The sequence below is a fragment of the Cygnus atratus genome, chromosome 5 (assembly GCF_013377495.2).
Source record: "Cygnus atratus isolate AKBS03 ecotype Queensland, Australia chromosome 5, CAtr_DNAZoo_HiC_assembly, whole genome shotgun sequence".
NCBI lineage: Eukaryota > Metazoa > Chordata > Aves > Anseriformes > Anatidae > Cygnus > Cygnus atratus.
The window spans coordinates 29,293,467-29,310,928 of record NC_066366.1 but is presented as its reverse complement, the minus strand read 5'-3'; the positions used below and the strand labels follow the sequence as shown (position 1 = coordinate 29,310,928).

Below are 17,462 nucleotides of genomic sequence, written 5' to 3'. Positions count from 1 at the left end.
TTCAATAAGGTGCACGTCCATGAAGAAACCAGCTTGCTGAATCCCTGACGTCGTTTCAGGTCTGTTTTTAGGCACATGTGATACACAAGGGACTAGCACAGAAATTGTGTTTTGGCACAAGTCTAAAATAATTACTGTTACTGTGCCCAGCAGATGGGAATTACTTAGGGCAGCCTGAATGATATCCCAGCGCTGGTCTCATGCATGCTGTGCTGGTTTTGGGGTGGAGGGTAGGGTAGGTTTAATGTTTTCCCAATGGAGCTGCACATGTGGCATGGTTGTGCCTGTCCCTGTGCATGGGGGTGTGTGACTCTCGTGAGAAGCAAGCACAGAGGTTGTCCCATTGAAGGGCTACGCAAATACCCACCCTGTAATCTGAAATTATTTTCACCCAAAACAGTGTCTCCATATTACTAAATGCTGATGACTTGCTGCCAGGCTCTGCTGCTAGCCATAATCTCGGTCTTTCAGTAATGGATGGCCATTAAATGACGCCAGGTCTGCATGTCCAGTCCTTCTTGTTAAATAAAGACAGTGGGAATCCTTGAAAGAAAAATAAATCCCTCGTAGCCCCCAAACAAACAGGAGTACAGCGTGTTGCACTGGAGTCCTTAAGGTACTCCCACAGCTTTCCAAATCTTTCCCAGCCATCATAGCACATTGCACATGTTAATCATTCTGTTGCATCTTCATATGGGGCATAAAGTATCCTCAGAGCTGTTTGTCAGCATCCAATAGCTAAATGTCACTAACTAAAAATGATCACTCAGACTTCCAGCACTATTTGCGGTTATTACTGTTTTCAGCTATTTTATACAGTGTGGAAAATCAGACAGTGTGGAAGCCCTTTGAACATGGGTTATAAAGGACTATCTGAACTTTCCCGATCACAGTTTTTCTATCAGTTCTGTGCTTAGAAGAAGATAATTCTTCACAAACCAGTTTGGCATTGGGCTAGGTTCCAGGGCAACCCACTTTTTTTAGACAGTTTGATTCTCAAGGAACTGTTCCTTCCTCTACTCCTTTATTGCCTTAAGACCAGCAAAAACTGGCTTCTTGAGGGAAGGTGTATTTGAATCCCCATGGCACAGCAGCATTTCATCATTGCTATAGTTAAGTTCCTTGGCATCTGCTTTATCCCTTAAATTGTAATATGGAAACATCCCTGCAATGATGTAGTATCAGTAATTGTGCTGGAACAGCAGAGAGAGTGTGTATGACTCTGGCAAAAATGCACCAATATCCCTTTTTCTTGTAGGAAAACGTAATGCAGAGAGACGAGGCGCAGTGTGAAACTGGCACTGTTTTTGAAGAGTTATCCAGGACAGGACAAAGCACTGTAGGAAAAAAGGACAAGGCACAAACTGAGGGAATCTGTTTTTCACAGCATTTTCCTAAGCTAAGCTGGTTAGAAACACTGCCAGCTAGGCATGGCCCCTGGAATCTCTCCAGGAAAAATCTCAGCTCATGTTGTGAAAGGGTTTCCCCCGTCCATGCTGGAGAACAGAATCCCTTCTCAGAAGCTCCGAGATAAATATTGATTTTTGCAATAGCAAACTAATGTCAATGGCACCCAGCCAATTGCTATTGCAGGCACAGCAAGGTATTTTGAGCACGTGCCACTAAAGCCAGCATGAATATAGATTTCTTAGGTGCAAACAGCCCCCACCCCACTCTTTTTTTCCTGACACTGCTGCTGCTGGCTCCCAGGACAGGTGCAAATGTTCTTGGCAAGTGAGTGAGAAGGAGACAGGGAGTGAGGATTTATAGGTCTATATGACGTGTAAGCACTGGACTTGATTTTTGGCCTTGCATGGAACTTGCCCGGAGAGGAGATCTGGAGAGTGTTTTCCTTTTTTCTTTTTTTATATGATTATGGTATTGCCTGTAGAAGTCCAGATTTGCTGGTGGGTAGGCTTAACTCCTGGTTGTGAGGCGCTACTGCTGCCGTTGTGAACTCCGGGGTGAGGTCTGCATCCATGGACTTCCAGCAGCAAACAATCAGTGCTGGAAGGGAGAGGAGATCCTTATCTCTGTTGGAACTGTCTGAGTGTGGAGCCCATCTGTTTCAGCTGCAGTGGAGCAGGAGAGTCCGTTCAGGTTGCTGATGCTGTTGGCATTAGCCACTTCAGGGTAAACAGGAATTTGAAGAATTTGAAGGGTCAGTTTTGAATTTGAACGTGGTACTGTCCTGATGAAATCTTAGTTTTGACCTGGTCCAAAGTAAGTCTGTTGTATGCCCATAGCAAAGCAGGGAAAGTGAACCTCATGTGTCCTTGTTTCCTATCTACCTCTGGGACTGTCCATACAGTCCATCACTGGTTAGTCTATAGATCTCTGAATGTACTTCCCTCTCTGATTTGAAGCCAAAATATTTTTCCTATTTTCTTTTGAGCAATAATCTTATTTCTGTTCAAGTTGTTGTGCCTCTTCTTTTTCTTTTTCTGCTGAAGACATCACTATTTGTTTAATGAATTTGTCTGCTAAGCCTGCAGATTCATTTGAAGTTGTCGTCTGTCTCCCTTGGGTCTCTGTGCACAACGGGTCAAAAACAGTATGTTGTTGTGGTCTGTATTAATGGGATGGTACAAAAGGGCTTCTTACTCCACTGCCTGTGATGTTCTTGGTCCTTTGGTGACATCAAAAGAGACTTCTTGTCCCTTTGTGACAGCTGTAACTACTAGGACTTTGTTACCTCAGCCTTCTCCAAGTAGTTATCCACGCAGGAACCTGGCAGAATCAAAGTTGTTTTAACGAGTTTCTTACTCTTTGTTGGTGTGACAAGAGTAGATGTCTCTGCCTTGTATATCTAGAAGGCTGTTGTCCTGGGTGAAAATATTAATAAATTGAGTTGTAATGTAGAAATGAGTGAAGTGTTGTCAATAAGAGATTTCTAGCCTTAGCAGTCAACTCCTTCGGAGACAGTTAAAGCTGAAAAAAAAATACAGCTGAAACTTTTAAAAAGCCTCTTCCATGTTCTTTCATTCAGTTTGTCAGATAAAGTGCAAGCTCTTCAATAGGCTATAGTGCCTTTGGCAAACAAAGTCACTGCGATATCCCTTTTCAGAAGAGGAGATGCTGTGGGTCAGCCTCACTCCTTTCAACTTTAACAAACCTTGTGATAACCAGGTAGCCCACTTTTTTTTTTTTTGGTGGGCAGTATAGAAGCGTTGTTGGATTGTTTGAGCTGCTATCTTGAACTCATCTCTGCTCCTGATTCACTGCATAGTCAAAGCACAAGCTGTATTCTGGTATTTTTTGCCCCTACCTCTGAAATGAGGAGTGCTTTCCTGTTCCTCATAAATGCTGTGAGGCTTAACAATTCAATGCTTGTGAAGTGTTTTGAAATCCTAGGAAGAACTGCAAAATAGAGACGTAGAGTGTTGAATCACCTCTCCTAAGAGTGAGCATAACAACAACAAAGAAGCTCACCTTTGAGTAAATCTTTAAATTTATAGAAAGTGTATAAATCAATAGTTGCTTTCTCCACCATGCCTGTGAACAATCTTTGGCCTCTGGTTTCCAGAGCAGCAATTCCCGAGTGTTCTTCCCCTCCAGTGTTATGTCAGGGAGGCTCTTTTCTCTGAGGGGATAGGTGAACATCCAGATGATGATAAACCTGCACGTTGCTTCTTTGGTTCCTGGGCTGCTTTTTCTTTCTCTCTTTCTCTTTTGCTCCACACATCCATATTCCTGTTCCCCCCACCTCCATTCTTTTTTAATCCTTTCATGTTTCTAAATATTTCTAAATCTGAGTCAAGCTTACTACCTAATTCCTTCCACTAGGTAGTTTTTCCCCTCACCACAGTTATAACTCAGCGTAGGGTGCCTTCAGAGGGCAGTACTTAAGGGAATGTTCTTGCCAAAATAAAGTTGAAAGCGACCTGTGTGCAGCTGATCTAAATTATCAAGGGCATATCTCTGACAACAGGGGCTTTACTATTAGTCTGTTGCATCCCATCTCTACTGAATGGTTGCAGCTTGGCATTTTGGTGATGATTCTCCATTCTCTATGACATCTGACTAACGAGATATGGTCTGGAGAAAAGGCAGACCGATCTTGGCAGGTGAGCAAGGCTGATGTGAAATGGGGATGAGTATGTTGGTCTGGATCAGCTGGGAAGTCTAAGTAACTTGGCAGAGGATAACTGAAAGAAACACCATTCAGGAACAAGGCCAGACTTTCCAGTCCCCCCAGCAATGGATCCCTGCCCCATGTTAACAAGATGAGCAGACTTTTTGTCTTCATAGGTATTAACTTTCTCTCTCAAAGCCTCTGGCTAAATTGGATCCTGCTGAACTCTATTCCTGAACTAGTTATGAATGGAGAGTGTAGTGGAGGATAAGCAGTACTTCGTAGTTTGAAAGACATTAGTGTTTTTGATGTTCTCATTAGAAACTTGAGATCCCTAAAAATCTGCCTTACTTGATCAGACGTGGGCTGTTCATGTGCCTGAGCTAGCAAAAAAGTAAGTATTTGTGTTTCTGCCAGGCAGGTGCATCCTGACAGAGCAAGCCAGAGCAGAAGAATCAGTGTTGTATTAAGGCTTTGATACTATCAGGGAGAGATTCAGGTACCTGAGCAGGGCAGAGGGCAGGAGCCTCTGGTCAGAGAGTCTTAACTGCCTGTTTATGTGGTGGCATGGATCTCTCTCAATCTTTCCTGCTGGAGCTGTTTACTTGCACATGCATCACTTTGATGGAGAAGCTATAGTTAGTGATTAGGGTGTTCATCTTGGATGTGACAGGCTGAAGTTTAAATTCCTGCTACAAATCTGCCAGAGCAGAGAGATGAACTGTGCTTTTCAGCACTTTGGGGCCAAGCTACAGCTGTCAGGCAATTAGCTATTCTGTGGAGGGCTTGGGGTACGTGTCTCCTACAGTCCGATTCTCTGAACAAAGGCAGGTATTTTGGTCTAGGCAAGCTTAGTATGTAGACTGGAGTGCACATTTTCAAAGGATGCACAAAATGTCAATTTCCTCTTTGTACTGCTGGCTGTTGGGACAGGGCTAGTCTCCTCTTTGGAGAGAGAACCACAGAATTGGGTGATCTTGAGGATGTATCTGGTCTTGAGGAAAGCTGTTGCGTGGCAAGGTGAAGCACAGAGCCCTGAGACCATATTGCTTGGCTCTAGTTTGGCCCTCACTTGCCTGGTAGTTCCAGAGTCAGTGTCTACACTGTGCTTCAGATGTCTCCTTGTAAACTGGACCGTAGGGTATTTATGTCCCAGTGGTGCACAGGTCGCCCAAATGTCCTTTGGTAGGAAACCTGCTTTCTGACATGCTCCAGCAACTGAGCCGAGGGCTTACAATGCACACAGGTGTGCGGGGTCAAAATGTGTTCAACTGAGACTGTTAACAGCCTCCTAGATGTTAGCAGTGGAAAACACATCAGACCGTTCAATACTCTGTCATGGACAGGCACACTAAAGCTTTCCTGATGTAGCTTTCAGTCATATAAATGTTTCCTTGTGCTTTCTCACTGCCAAAGAACTTCTAAATGCTTAGCCTAAGTCTCTCTTCTTTTCAAACTGTTAACTCCTACTTGAATCCTTTTGTACCATTCTTCAGAAGTCTTCTCCCATAATTCATCAGCCCTTCAAATGTTTGCAAATTTGTCATCTGTAGCCATTACTTTGCTAAGTTCTTTTGAATTAATTCTCTTGTAATTCAGTCTCACCATTTCCGTGATCATTTTGCTGCCTTTCTTTTTGAATACCTCTCAATTTGTCATTGTGAACGCATCTAAGGCAAAGGTATTGGCACTTCCCTAAGTTCCTAACACACCTAAGTTTCCCAGCTGCATTTCCTACCTTTCTGCTCCTTGTAACCTCACTTTTCTTTGTCCAAGTGGAAAATAATGTCTAATTATCTGTGTGAATCATGCAGTAACTAATTCAGTCCTGCAACACAAGGATAATTCTACTGAACAAGTCCTGTGTACAGCTTGTATACAGCGTGTCTGGTATTTTACAGGAGAGTTCAGTTCCCTTTGAGCTGTACAAAAGGTTTGCACACAGAGCAAATGAGATGCATCCCAAAAGCAGAGGATTGCTGTGCATAGTAGCCTTATCAGGAAAACAGACCTAGTCCCAGCCGTACAGACCGTATCACTTGAAGCAGGATAAAAAAAACCTTACAAACACTATGGCATATTGGAAAAAAATATTAAGGCTAGTCTGGGAGCTAAAACACTTCAGTGTAATCCTGCAAATGGATGCTTTTTTTTTTTTCTGGCTCCATATACTTGAGATTACGATTGTACACAGAAATTGTCAAAACTAAGGAGATACAGCACATGAAATGGTGCGCAATAGCACCGCTTGTCCTTCTGCAAGGTTTTTTATGAGACCACTGTCTGGGTCAGGCTCTTAGCACTGGCACATGCTGTTCCCCTCTCCAGCAACGTCCCCCTTTAGTGGCTTCATTGGATGCCCCCAGTCCCGCCCCCAGTCCCACCCCTGCCTCTCCTTCAGGCACAGTCGGAGCTGAGGTTAAGGGAAGCAGGTGGAGGTTAGGAAAATGGCATATTGCTTCTCATATGGCACAAACAGTCTACTACAAATACCACGTTGTGTACACAGATGCCTGTGCTGGGCCATTAGTGTCATAACTGGTGTGACAGACCCTTGGGCTGGTGGATTAACTTCTGCCAGCTTCTTTGTGAACTTGCAAATGGAAGATATGGGGACGTTCATTCCACAGGAACAGAAAATAGTTGCTTAATCCAGCCAGCTAGTTGCCCTCTCTCTCCACTGATAAAGCAGGTCCTCACTCAAGCTCTGAAACACCAGTTGGGTGAACGTTTGCTCTCCTCAGCAGGAGCAGACTATATTTAGTGCAGAATATGCTACCTTCTAATAACAGGTTACAGATGTGTATGGTTGCAGGCAAAAGATACGCAGGGGCCAGCTTCCTCCCTGGCATGGCTGCAGGATAATGCCTGCCATCAGTGCAGTAGGGTAGAAAGCGGAATGGTGGTGGAGAAAGTAGATGGTTGTAAGAGACTTCAAGTGGTGTCATATTGAGCCAGGACTATGCCTGCCCTTTTGTAGGAGGAGGTGGTAAATGGCAACACTGAAGGTATCCCATTCTCACAGCTAAATCTTTTTTTCATAATTTAAAATGTAAAATAGTCAGAGCCCAGCCCAAAGTTAACTGCTGGAATGCATACTGTTTCCTTTCTGCAGCATGATTAATGTTCTTCTGTCCTGCTGTTCTTCCAGTAAAATTACATTACATCACAACACTGAAGCATAAGTAGATTTCCAACTCTCCCTCAGCAGCAGCAGTAGTTTTTAATCCACATGTGGTGTTTAGAAGCTGCAGAAATAAGCTCTTTGTTTCATGATTGCTAAGATTTTAGCATTGGCTCATGCGTCAGGCAATTCAGAAGTACATAATAATGTCTGAAAAAACACTGCAACTTCCAAAGAAATTCCTCCTGAGGAGATAGCTAAGGAGTGTATTTAACTAACTGGAGAGGAAAAGATCCTTTGCAGAGCAGAGCCTGGCTAAAAAGCAGAAGAGCTGCTGAGACAGGTGGCTCTCGAGGCCTATAGAGGCCTGGCCTGGCCTTCCTCTCAAGTTGGGTGCAGTTGGGTGTGACACAGGCCTCTCTGATGTGTTGGGTTGCTTTGTCTCTGAGCTTAGTGTTTATGGGGTTGTGTGAAGGAATACACTTAGCAGCATAAGCTGTAACACTTAGCAGAATAAGCTGTAAATTCAGGCTGTCATTGCCCAGGAAATTCCCAGTTTGAGGTGTATTGATGTGAATGATGGGGAACTGCCCTAGACAGCAGCTGAGAAGGGCTGGTCTGGGAGGTTAAAGCTCCTTCCATCCAAAATGCAGTGGAGCAGAGTCAGCTGCACACACAGATGCTTTGTCTTTCTTCCTTCTGTAATGTGACTACTCCATGGATGTCTCTTCTCCAGACAGTTCTTCTAAAATGTCCAAGTTTTAAGTGAGGTCCCCAAGTCCTGCCTTGTATGACCGCTCATCTCAGTGCTACATGGAGCTCTCTGGCTTTATTGAAGCTGCAGGCATCTCAGCACTTGGTTGCTCTCCTGTAGGAGACCCTGTGGTTCCCCAGGCGTTGATCACTTCTGCCAGTAGGGTTGCTCATGAAGGTGCCAGTGACCACTCTGGGAACTTTTCCTTGAGACTTGCCAGCTATTACCTTTTGCAACTGGAGACTGATCCTGTGGATTTGGTTTGTAAACAGAGAACTGCTTACTGCAGTATTACGTTTCTTTAGCATTATCTGGCATTTAAGTGAAAGTTAGCATAGCTGAGTAAAACAGGCACTTTTGGCTAATTGGATTTGGAGTGGCCTGATGGGCTGCCAGACCCTGGCCCATGAAGCAGAGGTCTTGCAGACTGATGCCTTTTGCCAGCAGCAAAAGAGCCTGGCATAGAAAGTGATCCTCCAGCTGGGAAGAGTCATGTTCTGCGTGTGCTGTAGGGTGAACACCTATCCAGACAGCTTTTCCCAGGTATGAAGTACCAAAGACAGGTCTTTGTCATCACTCCTCCTCTCAATATCCTGTTAGGCTGCTTGTTTTTTTATTAGTTGCTGTTCTGCCTGAATGCATTTAAATCCTTTCATGCTTAATCTGTATTCACAGTACATTAGGAAAATAGCATTTTAAACTTGGTTAATTTACAGACCTTGGAACTATGGAGAATTGAGTGTAAAAGAGACGCAGGTCACACTGAAATGAGCTTGGGTCTCATCCAATTGCTAAAGAAAACTTACTAACAGCAGCCGTGCTGTATAATTTGATGTCACTCCACGTGATAGTGAGTTTTTATTACTAGAGCTCTAGGCCAGGAGTGAACAGCAGAAGGATCAAGACACGTTGGCAGAACCGTGCACACGCTTAGGGCTGTGGGACACAAGTGAATACTGCTGCAATATGACTGAAACCCCTTGGCAAAGATCTATCGGAAGCCTGCTGTCCTGCATGTCTATAGTGAGATAATGCTTCCTTCACCACTACAAGCATTACTCATAGTCTGTGAGCTGTTTCGGGCTCTTTCCTTCCACCTATATGGGCCCAAGATCCAGGTTCAGAAAAATGTATTGGAGAAAGCGAAACTCTTCTGAAGTTGCTGAACATTTTCTACCTGACTGTACAGGGCTGAGATTTCACTGATGGATTTCCTGTAGTGATTTCTAACTTCACCTCTACGTTTGTTTTTTTTCTACTCTCATATTTCACATCTGGATCAACAAATCTCAGAAAATAATGCTGGATACTACTTTGATGCTTCCTGACTTGGTCTCTTGCATCAATCTGATGTTGCATTTAATACTGACTTCTGGTTTGAGCTTTAACGTTGCAGAGGATTTTTCTGGTGTTTGAGATGTGACTGATCAGTGCATTTATGACTACTCACACTCCTCTGCAAGTTTTCGTGAAGTTGCCTAGGTAAGTTAACAGCGGAGGCCAAGCACTGCAAAGGCCAAGACAAAGCCTTAAGGAAAAAAACATTTTGCATGAAGTTTGCATAGTGTATCAAAGGCAGAGGAGTGAAGGAAGGCTCCTTGTCAGTCCGACTAACTTCTTCAGGGAGCACACTAGTAGCAGCTGGAACCCTGAGTGTCCTCCCCTGGGATCTGTCAAGCCAAGGGTCTCTTCTGCAGTGAGCCAGCTCCCCCGTCCTGTGGACAGGAGATGTCACCTCTGCAAGGGAGGACTTGGTGTGATGGCATGTGACTTGGCTCTCAAAAAGGAGAGGATTAAACTCAAGCCCAGGAGTAAGGCAGATAGTCTGTGATGGGACTCGTGTTGTCAGGAGTGCTTCATGCTCTGAAGACTAGCGGAGTGTGAGGGGATCTGACCATTTCCTTCAGTCCCTTAACACTATACACATTAGTAGTGTCAGAATATTATCTGTAGCTCTGGTCCCCCATTACTGTTCTCTTGCTCCTAGAAGCAAAGTTTTGCCAGTTGATTCACAGGGAAAAGGAAGCAATCCTATTGAATTATATGCATATGGAGGAGGAGATTTGGTTATTTACTGGTTCATAACCTACAAGTATCACACTATCTGCTCCTCTATCCCAGACCTTCCAGCAGCATATCAATATAATGAAGCTTCTTAGTTTTTCTTCGAGTTTGGGATATGGTTCGCTGTCCCGGTAAGATTTTCACTTCTATCTCTGAGTATGAAAGATGAATAAATAAAGTGAATAACACAATAACTGACTCAGAGTATCCCCTAGCATCTAAACTCTCACTGGACACTTTGATCTCTGAACCAAACCAACTGTGAAATCGGAGATGGCTTGAATAAAAAACAGAAAACTTCAAATTCTACTTCATCAGGGACTTGCATGAAAAGCTCTTAACTGATATACTGCAAAATGAACAGAGCTTCCTCTCTGGGCTTAAATTTTGAGTCCTGGGCTCTCTCCGGCTTTTGTGAAGTCTGTCTAGCCTTCCTCTTTGCCTCTCTTCACTTCTGAGCTGTTCTCTGTCTTGGCTGAAGGTAGAAATAAGACAGATTGCTCCAAGTCCTTTCTGCAGGGTTTATGACACAATTTTGCAGGCAGCATGCAATGCAGCTATGAATCACGAGTCCCTTTAAGATACTGCTGAATTCAATTCCATAGCTCTTTCAGCTGGCTCAGAACAGGCTGTAGGTTTTTTTTTTTTTTTTTTTTTTTTAATCTAAGATACAGCCTATTTACTCAAGAGATGAGTATTTGCTGACTGTTGCTGCTATTCTTATGCTCAGAACTGCAAAGTCCTCGGAAAATGAGGCCAGCTCATGCATGTGTGTACAAACCTGGCTTCAAATCTGGCTTGGATTCTCTCTTCCAGCTCAGCAAGTGACTGACATGTTCGCTTCAGCACAGCTTCCTCCTGAGACAACCCGTGGGCTGTGCCAAAGTGCCGTGAAGCGTTCGTTGCGTGCTTGGTCACACACCAGCAGCAGATTCTGCAGCACCCTGGAGATGGGGGGTGAGATGAGGACAGCAGCAGCTGTGATTCAGAGCTGCTTTGCATTTTGGTTTTGCTAACAGTTCACTGCAAACAAAAATCCTCAGTATTATCTAAGATGCAAATCAGATCTCACTTCACTAACACCCCTGTGTTGTCAAGGTTATTTGAAAGGAAGCACTAAACCCATACAGCTTCTGTTCAGGTGAAATTCAGGTGTGGCTGAGGTTGTTACGGTTAGGTCCATAACAGTTTGTTAAAGGGATTCATACTGAAGAATGCAGCATATAAATATGGAGGAGTCCATGTGATGCTTGTAGTCCTGCAGTACCTGGTGCCAGCCAGAGAAATGCTGCTGTCCCTCTCTGGTGGGCAGAGGGTGGTTCTGGGGCTGTGGCTCTGCTGGGAACAGGAGCAGTGCCCGCAGGTAGGGGACAGAGGGCTTTGTGATCTGACAGCACTCTGCACACACGAGGCGGTCATGTTTAGTGTGTTATTTGTCCTGTTTTTCTACTTATTTGTTGTTTGGATGCCACAGAAGAAGGAAGAACTATAGCTGAAAGTGGCTTTCAGTTCAAGTTTCACGTTTGAAATACAAAGCCTGATGCTGATGAGCCCCGGCAGGTAGCCCTGACTTTGATAACTGGCAAGAATGATTCCAACTTAAAATAAATCTTGCTGTTAGTTACTCCTCTGAGCAAAGCAGCTGGTGTGACCTGGGCACGTTGTGGTTGGAATTTTCCTGTGAGACAGCAGCTCGGCCTGAGGGACGAAGGCAACCTCCTTACCTTGCCCTCTGGGAGCAGTTACAGCAGGACTTTCTGGAAACCAGTGCTTCTCTGAAGCTTACTGAGGCTATCTGAGAGTCTGAGGAGCTAACCCGTGAGACCTGAGGAGAACTGAAGAGAGAAAAGAAAGAAGTGGTCTGAGGGCTCTGTGCCCATGTGAGATGGGCTTTGGTCTTCTCAGGAGATGTGGCTGGTGGCGTGTGGGCTTCTCCATGCGGTCTCCATCTCTGTGTTGTCTTCCCCAGTCAGAATAGGGATGTCCGTGCTGCAGAGGACAGGCCAACAGAGGTTTGTGGGGAAGGGCAGCAAAAGGCAAGGGGACGTTTATCCCTAAATACCAGCTGTGGCCCTCAAAAAGAGGGTTCACTGCTAGTGCCAGTGCTCCATCTCAGCTGGCAGAGGTTGAGAGCTACTTGATCTAGCTCCAGTCCAGTGCTCTGATGTATCCAAAAACCCAAGAGTTTGTATAATTCAATGAAAAGATAAGTGGAGGTGATATGAGGGTTGAAAAGAGCAGTGGGCAGGGGTCTAGCCTGGGTCAGGAGGTTTGCTGGTGTCCTGCAGTAATGCATCGTTTATGATACCAAAACTCAAAGAACAAGGAGCATTACAGGATATCCTGAAGGGAAAGGAAACTGCTGTACTGCCAGAAGCGGGCATTTTGGGGGACACAGTTCAAGGTATCAGTACTGACCAACACCACGTCAAGTCAGGCTTGGGCCTTTGCTTTTCATGCCAAAACTACTGTGTTTTTCCCGAGTCGCAGTGGTCATGCAGAAACCATTTCCTGGTGATTTACAGAACTACTGCATTCAATGCAGTCATCAAAAATGCATAAGCAAGCAGAGTGAGGAGAGTAGATGGAGTATGCCAGACCTCTGCTTGCCTAGAGCGGGGGGTCCGTTCTCATACCGTGGCAGCTCAGTGTCGCCAGGCACCAGGGATGCTGCAGCCTATTCTGGCTCCACCAGAAGCTGTTGCCAGAGCCATAAGGGAATTTTAGCTTAATGAGCCTGTCGTGTTGTTGTACAGGGATAAGTGAACAACATTCACTTCCTTGCAATGCTTGATTACAATAGGAATTGTGCTGCTCAGAGTTACTAGAGATGCATTTTCACTGCCATAAGCGAACTGTAAATATACCAGGCGCTGGCAGTTTCCACTCATTGCCTGAAAACATCATTTCTGTGGCAGCACAGCTCTGCAGCTAACCTAATAAATGCTTGTGCAGAGCAGGGCTCGTTATCTCTAGTGCAGCACTGCCCTGGCATGGCTGTATGGCTTCCCACTCCAGAATTAGCTTAGCTGGGGTTTGCTTGGATGTCTGCACTGTCCTTCACGGTATGGTGGAAACAGGCCCTGAGCAGTGCTGGTGGAGGAGCGGTGCATGCGTGCTGTAGTATTCCTCTGCTCTATATTCAGTGAGGAGGAGATGGACTCCAGAACAACAAAGTCATTTAACAGCTCCTCTTGAAAATTTGTCTCACCCTTGGGTGAAGTTGTGGTCATCTTAGATATAATTTCGGAGCAGTGGACCTTTGTCTCTTCTGAAAACAGTGCTTGATACTGTAAGGTGCCTCTGAGCAAAATGTTGACTAGTATACTCAGAGCTTCTTTGTTTCTTTTCTCAGAGATCCTGTGTTTTTTGTTAGATGTCATATAGATAACTACTAAATGGTGCTTCTCTGACTAACACGAGGAATAGATTTGTCTCCGAGATCTCATTTCCTGAGTAAACATGCCTAAAAGTAACCGATTAAAAAGTAGATGTTGGGAGGTGTTGTATAACAGTGTACAGAAAATATTTGGGAATGCTTTAACTCAAGATCTTCAGTATCTTGAAAATAAGACAAGTAAATTGGAATGGAGGGGAAATGGTTAGCTAGTTAAGGGAAAAGAGAGATGAATAATCACATATCCTATAGAAGCTGGGTTTATGCAGGTTCAGGTCTAGTTGTATCTTAATATAGGAAAATGCCTTACATGGAAAGGATTAGATGAGCATTTTTTTGGAGATGTAATCCCAGCCAGCTGTATAAACACAGTGCCTACTTCTGTTGCTCTATAAGGAGCCTCAATTTGTCTCAGGAAAATTTCAGAATTATCATTGTCCTTAAGAGAAGCTGTCTTGAGGAAGGGAGATAGGGGTATATGCCCCAGGGCAAGATCGTTTTTTTTTTTTTTTTTCTTTTTTTCTGCTAATGCTCCCAAATGCACTTTTTTTTTTCTTACTGTAGTACTGGATAAATGAATACACCTCCACCTTGGGGATTGGTGTCTTCCACTCTGGCATCGAGATCTACGGCAGAGGTATGAAGTATTTCCTTTTCGTTACCTGTAGAACAGAGAGAAAATTGCATGGCTAGTCTGATACAGAAAATAATCCCAAATGTATAGCTTTTGGCAAGGAGTGAGAAACTCAGCCAGCTTTGTTTTAGAGTCCATTGTGGAGTCCAGCTGGAACTTGTGCAGTTCTGCCATGAATAAAGTAGTTCTTTGTATCTTCAGCATGTAATTGCAGCCTCTATAGCTTGTGCAGGTGTGTAGCAGGCTGGCAGATAGGGAGGGAGGACCAAACAACATTGGAAAGACCGGCAACAAAGGAGGAGGAGAGACTGGGGAGGGGGAAGAGAGATGCGGATCAGTGGCTGTCTTAAAACCTGCATAAGAATGTTTGTACTAATTCCATGCCAGAATAAACCAGCTTTGCAGTAATTCTTTATGAATGTCTGTGCTTTACAAGTCTTAAAATTTGCACCTCCAGATCTTGGAAGCTTTTATTTTAGAACAGCAGAATTGGAAAAAAAAATGTCTTGCAAGGCTTTTTGAAATGGTCTGGATGGGGTTGAAGTTGATTACAGCACCCAAGGGATGCAGTTAAGGTATCCAGAAAAACAGCTGTAGCACAGCGAAGCCAAAGGACAGGACATCATCACAGACTTTTTGTTTCCTTCTTCAGCTAGTGTTAAATGGGAATGACTGGGGTTACCTCACTTGTGGTATTTTTAGCTAGTGCCATGCAGCAGATAAAAATCGCTGGGGTGCTGTGTTCTGTCTTGAGCACAGCAGCTTTCACAGACCATGCAAGGTGGCCTGTATAACATGGAGGGGCCTCCAGGCTCAGCCCACATGCTAAGGCAGCAGTGTAATCTTTTTTTTTTTTTTTTTTTTCCTACAAACAATTCCCCGTAGTTGCCTGCCGTGCTGCCCTCTGGAAGAAGAGGATTGATTTCTCCCTACTTGAGAAAAGATTTTTTTCTAGCTCGGTGCCACCACTGACAGCCTCTCACAGTGTTTCCAGGTGCCTCCACCACAGAACTTTCCACTGGCCTTTATAGGCACAGAGACAGACCTGGAGAGCTTTCCTGGTGCTGAGGAGTAGATTAGCAGTACTAACTGCTAATTAGCTGTGCAACCACTAGTATTAGCATTGATGGAGCCTGCTCTGGAGCTGAGGCTGTGAGAGCATCGTCGGGCTGATAGGTACCTGGACAGAGAAACTGGCTTTTGGAGTCTGGCTGAGGCTGACTTTAGCAATAGCCCAGCCCCTGGTGCTGATGCTGAGCCATGCAGACAGCTGCCATAGACTTTTTCCTGACACAGCGTTCATTCCATTGCTCACAGTCTGTTTCTTTCCTTGTCAGAGTTTGCCTATGGAGGGCATCCCTACCCTTTCAGTGGGATTTTCGAGATCACACCTGGCAGCGCGGTAGAGCTTGGCGAGACCTTTAAATTCAAGTAAGGGCCCTTTTATACGTCTTCCCTGCTCCCCCTACAATGACAGTTACTAGAGGGAGAGGGGAAGTCCTCTCCTCTGGGTCCCCCTCTCCCTCTCATTAGCACCCTCACTGCCTCCTTTACATGATCCTGGTTCAAAGGCAGCCCTGCGGGGGTTCTGAAGGCAGATTAAAGGGTGTACAGCAGACAGGGAGCAGTGCTGAACTGTGTTTGGCAGAGTTTAAATGTATACAAATGCCTTACAAATGAATGTAGTTCTCTCTTCCCATTTTCTTTGCTTTCTGTGCTCCTGGTTTCATCTGTCAGCAAGAATGGGAGTAACTGTGTGTTATGCAGAGCCAGTGCAGAGGGGAACAGAAAGCTTGTCTTTTCACGAGCATCACCTATTTATGGATATCGCACGGAGTATGACAAGTCATCTCCTGGGTTTATTGCTACACTATCACAAAGGACAGGCCAACTGCTAGAGGAAACTGAGAGGATACTTCATTAAGGTGCTGTTCAAGATGTTCAGGCTTTGGGGCTGTGGTTCAAGGAACTGCCCGTGGCAGATGGGACTTGCCCTTCGCAGACTGCCAGTTTACATTGAGGGATGATGGGGACTTCTAGAAGAATGAACACTATTGAGTGAGTACTGGGAGAAACAATATGTTTATGCATAAAACTATGTCCGCTTCTTCCTGGCCCATGCTGTGGAAAGCCTCTCCATCAAGGGAAAAGCATCTCCTCTGTCCTACTGAAAGCTTCTGCAGAGGGGCTGTGGGCAGAGTGGGAAGCAAGCAGACCAGTAGAGCTGAGACTTCCCTGGTGTGAGCAGGAGGCTCTCAGGACTGGTCCTGTGCTGTAACCAGCTTTGTAGATAAACCTGAGGATATTAGTATACCATTTTGTTAGTAAGGGTCTCTCTGATAGCCCCAGATATTCATGCCCGTGTCTTACACCTGGCCTTCTTGCCATTGCTTTTTCTTTTCTTTTCCCTGGGTATGTATCACTCTCTACACTGTAGCTTTCCATGTTTTGTGTTGTATTTTGTTTTTAACTAGAGAATCCATTGCCTTGGGCACCACAGACTTCACAGAAGAAGATGTGGATAAGATTATGGAAGAACTGGGCAAGGAGTACAAAGGCAACGCGTACCATCTGATGCACAAGAACTGTAATCACTTCTCTGCGGCTCTGGCTGAGGTGGGCACAACTATCTCCTATTTTTTTTGCTGCTTCAGATTTGTAGTAGTGCTTACAGAAGGGGAGCTAGGATCAGCACAGCCTGCCACTTCAGAGTCAGTAGTCAGCTCTCCTGTCTCTGCTCTTAATATTTTTGAAAACCAGTTGCTGTTCAAAATGACGGGGTTAGGAGATGGAGATGCATCAGGTTTGTCACAGGTTTGGTCTAAACTGGGGGTAAAATTTGGACTGCCTGCATTGTGGCTCACTGAACAGGCTGCTGAGCAGGAATTGGAAAGGCAAACCTGGCTTGTATGCAGATGTGCATCGTTTTAATAGCAAGAACATAAAGAACCTTATATGATGTGAAAAGGAATAAAAGAGGCTTCTCGGTGTTCTGCTAGCAAAATGTTGTGGTGTTCAGGAAGTGAGTGTTCCTTTTCCTTATTTAATGTGCACCATCTAAAACTCATTTTACCAAAAAGTATTGATTTTTCTCATAGCTGTCTTTGGTGCTTACATATTTCCATGTTCCCAAAAATGCTGTGAATTTTAACAGAGCTGTTATTTCTCTTCAGAGATAATTGAAGCACAGAGAAATGCAAATTTACCCTCTTTCCTAATTTGAGATATTGATTATTTAATTTTTGAATTGACAAATATATTATTTTGGGGGAAAGCTGCCTTCCATCCTGTCCCCAGCTGAGATGTTTAAAGCATGTTTCCATTAAGGTATGTGTATTTCAGCACTTATGTAAATCTGTATTTGGGATCTTGACCCAGTGCCAGAAAAGAAATGAAAAGAAGGAAATGCAAGTG

At 44.5% G+C, this 17,462-nt stretch overlaps 1 protein-coding gene across 1 annotated transcript in view; it reads left to right on the top strand.

The window, feature by feature from the left end:
• Positions 1–17,462, top strand: part of LOC118244497 (deubiquitinase DESI2-like) — a 60,237-nt gene that overhangs the window by 29,187 nt on the left and 13,588 nt on the right. The window contains exons 3-5 of the mRNA XM_035539534.2: positions 13,979–14,051; positions 15,386–15,479; positions 16,523–16,664. Of these exons, the coding sequence (XP_035395427.1) occupies positions 13,979–14,051; positions 15,386–15,479; positions 16,523–16,664 (309 nt within the window). The remainder of the gene's footprint in view (positions 1–13,978; positions 14,052–15,385; positions 15,480–16,522; positions 16,665–17,462) is intronic.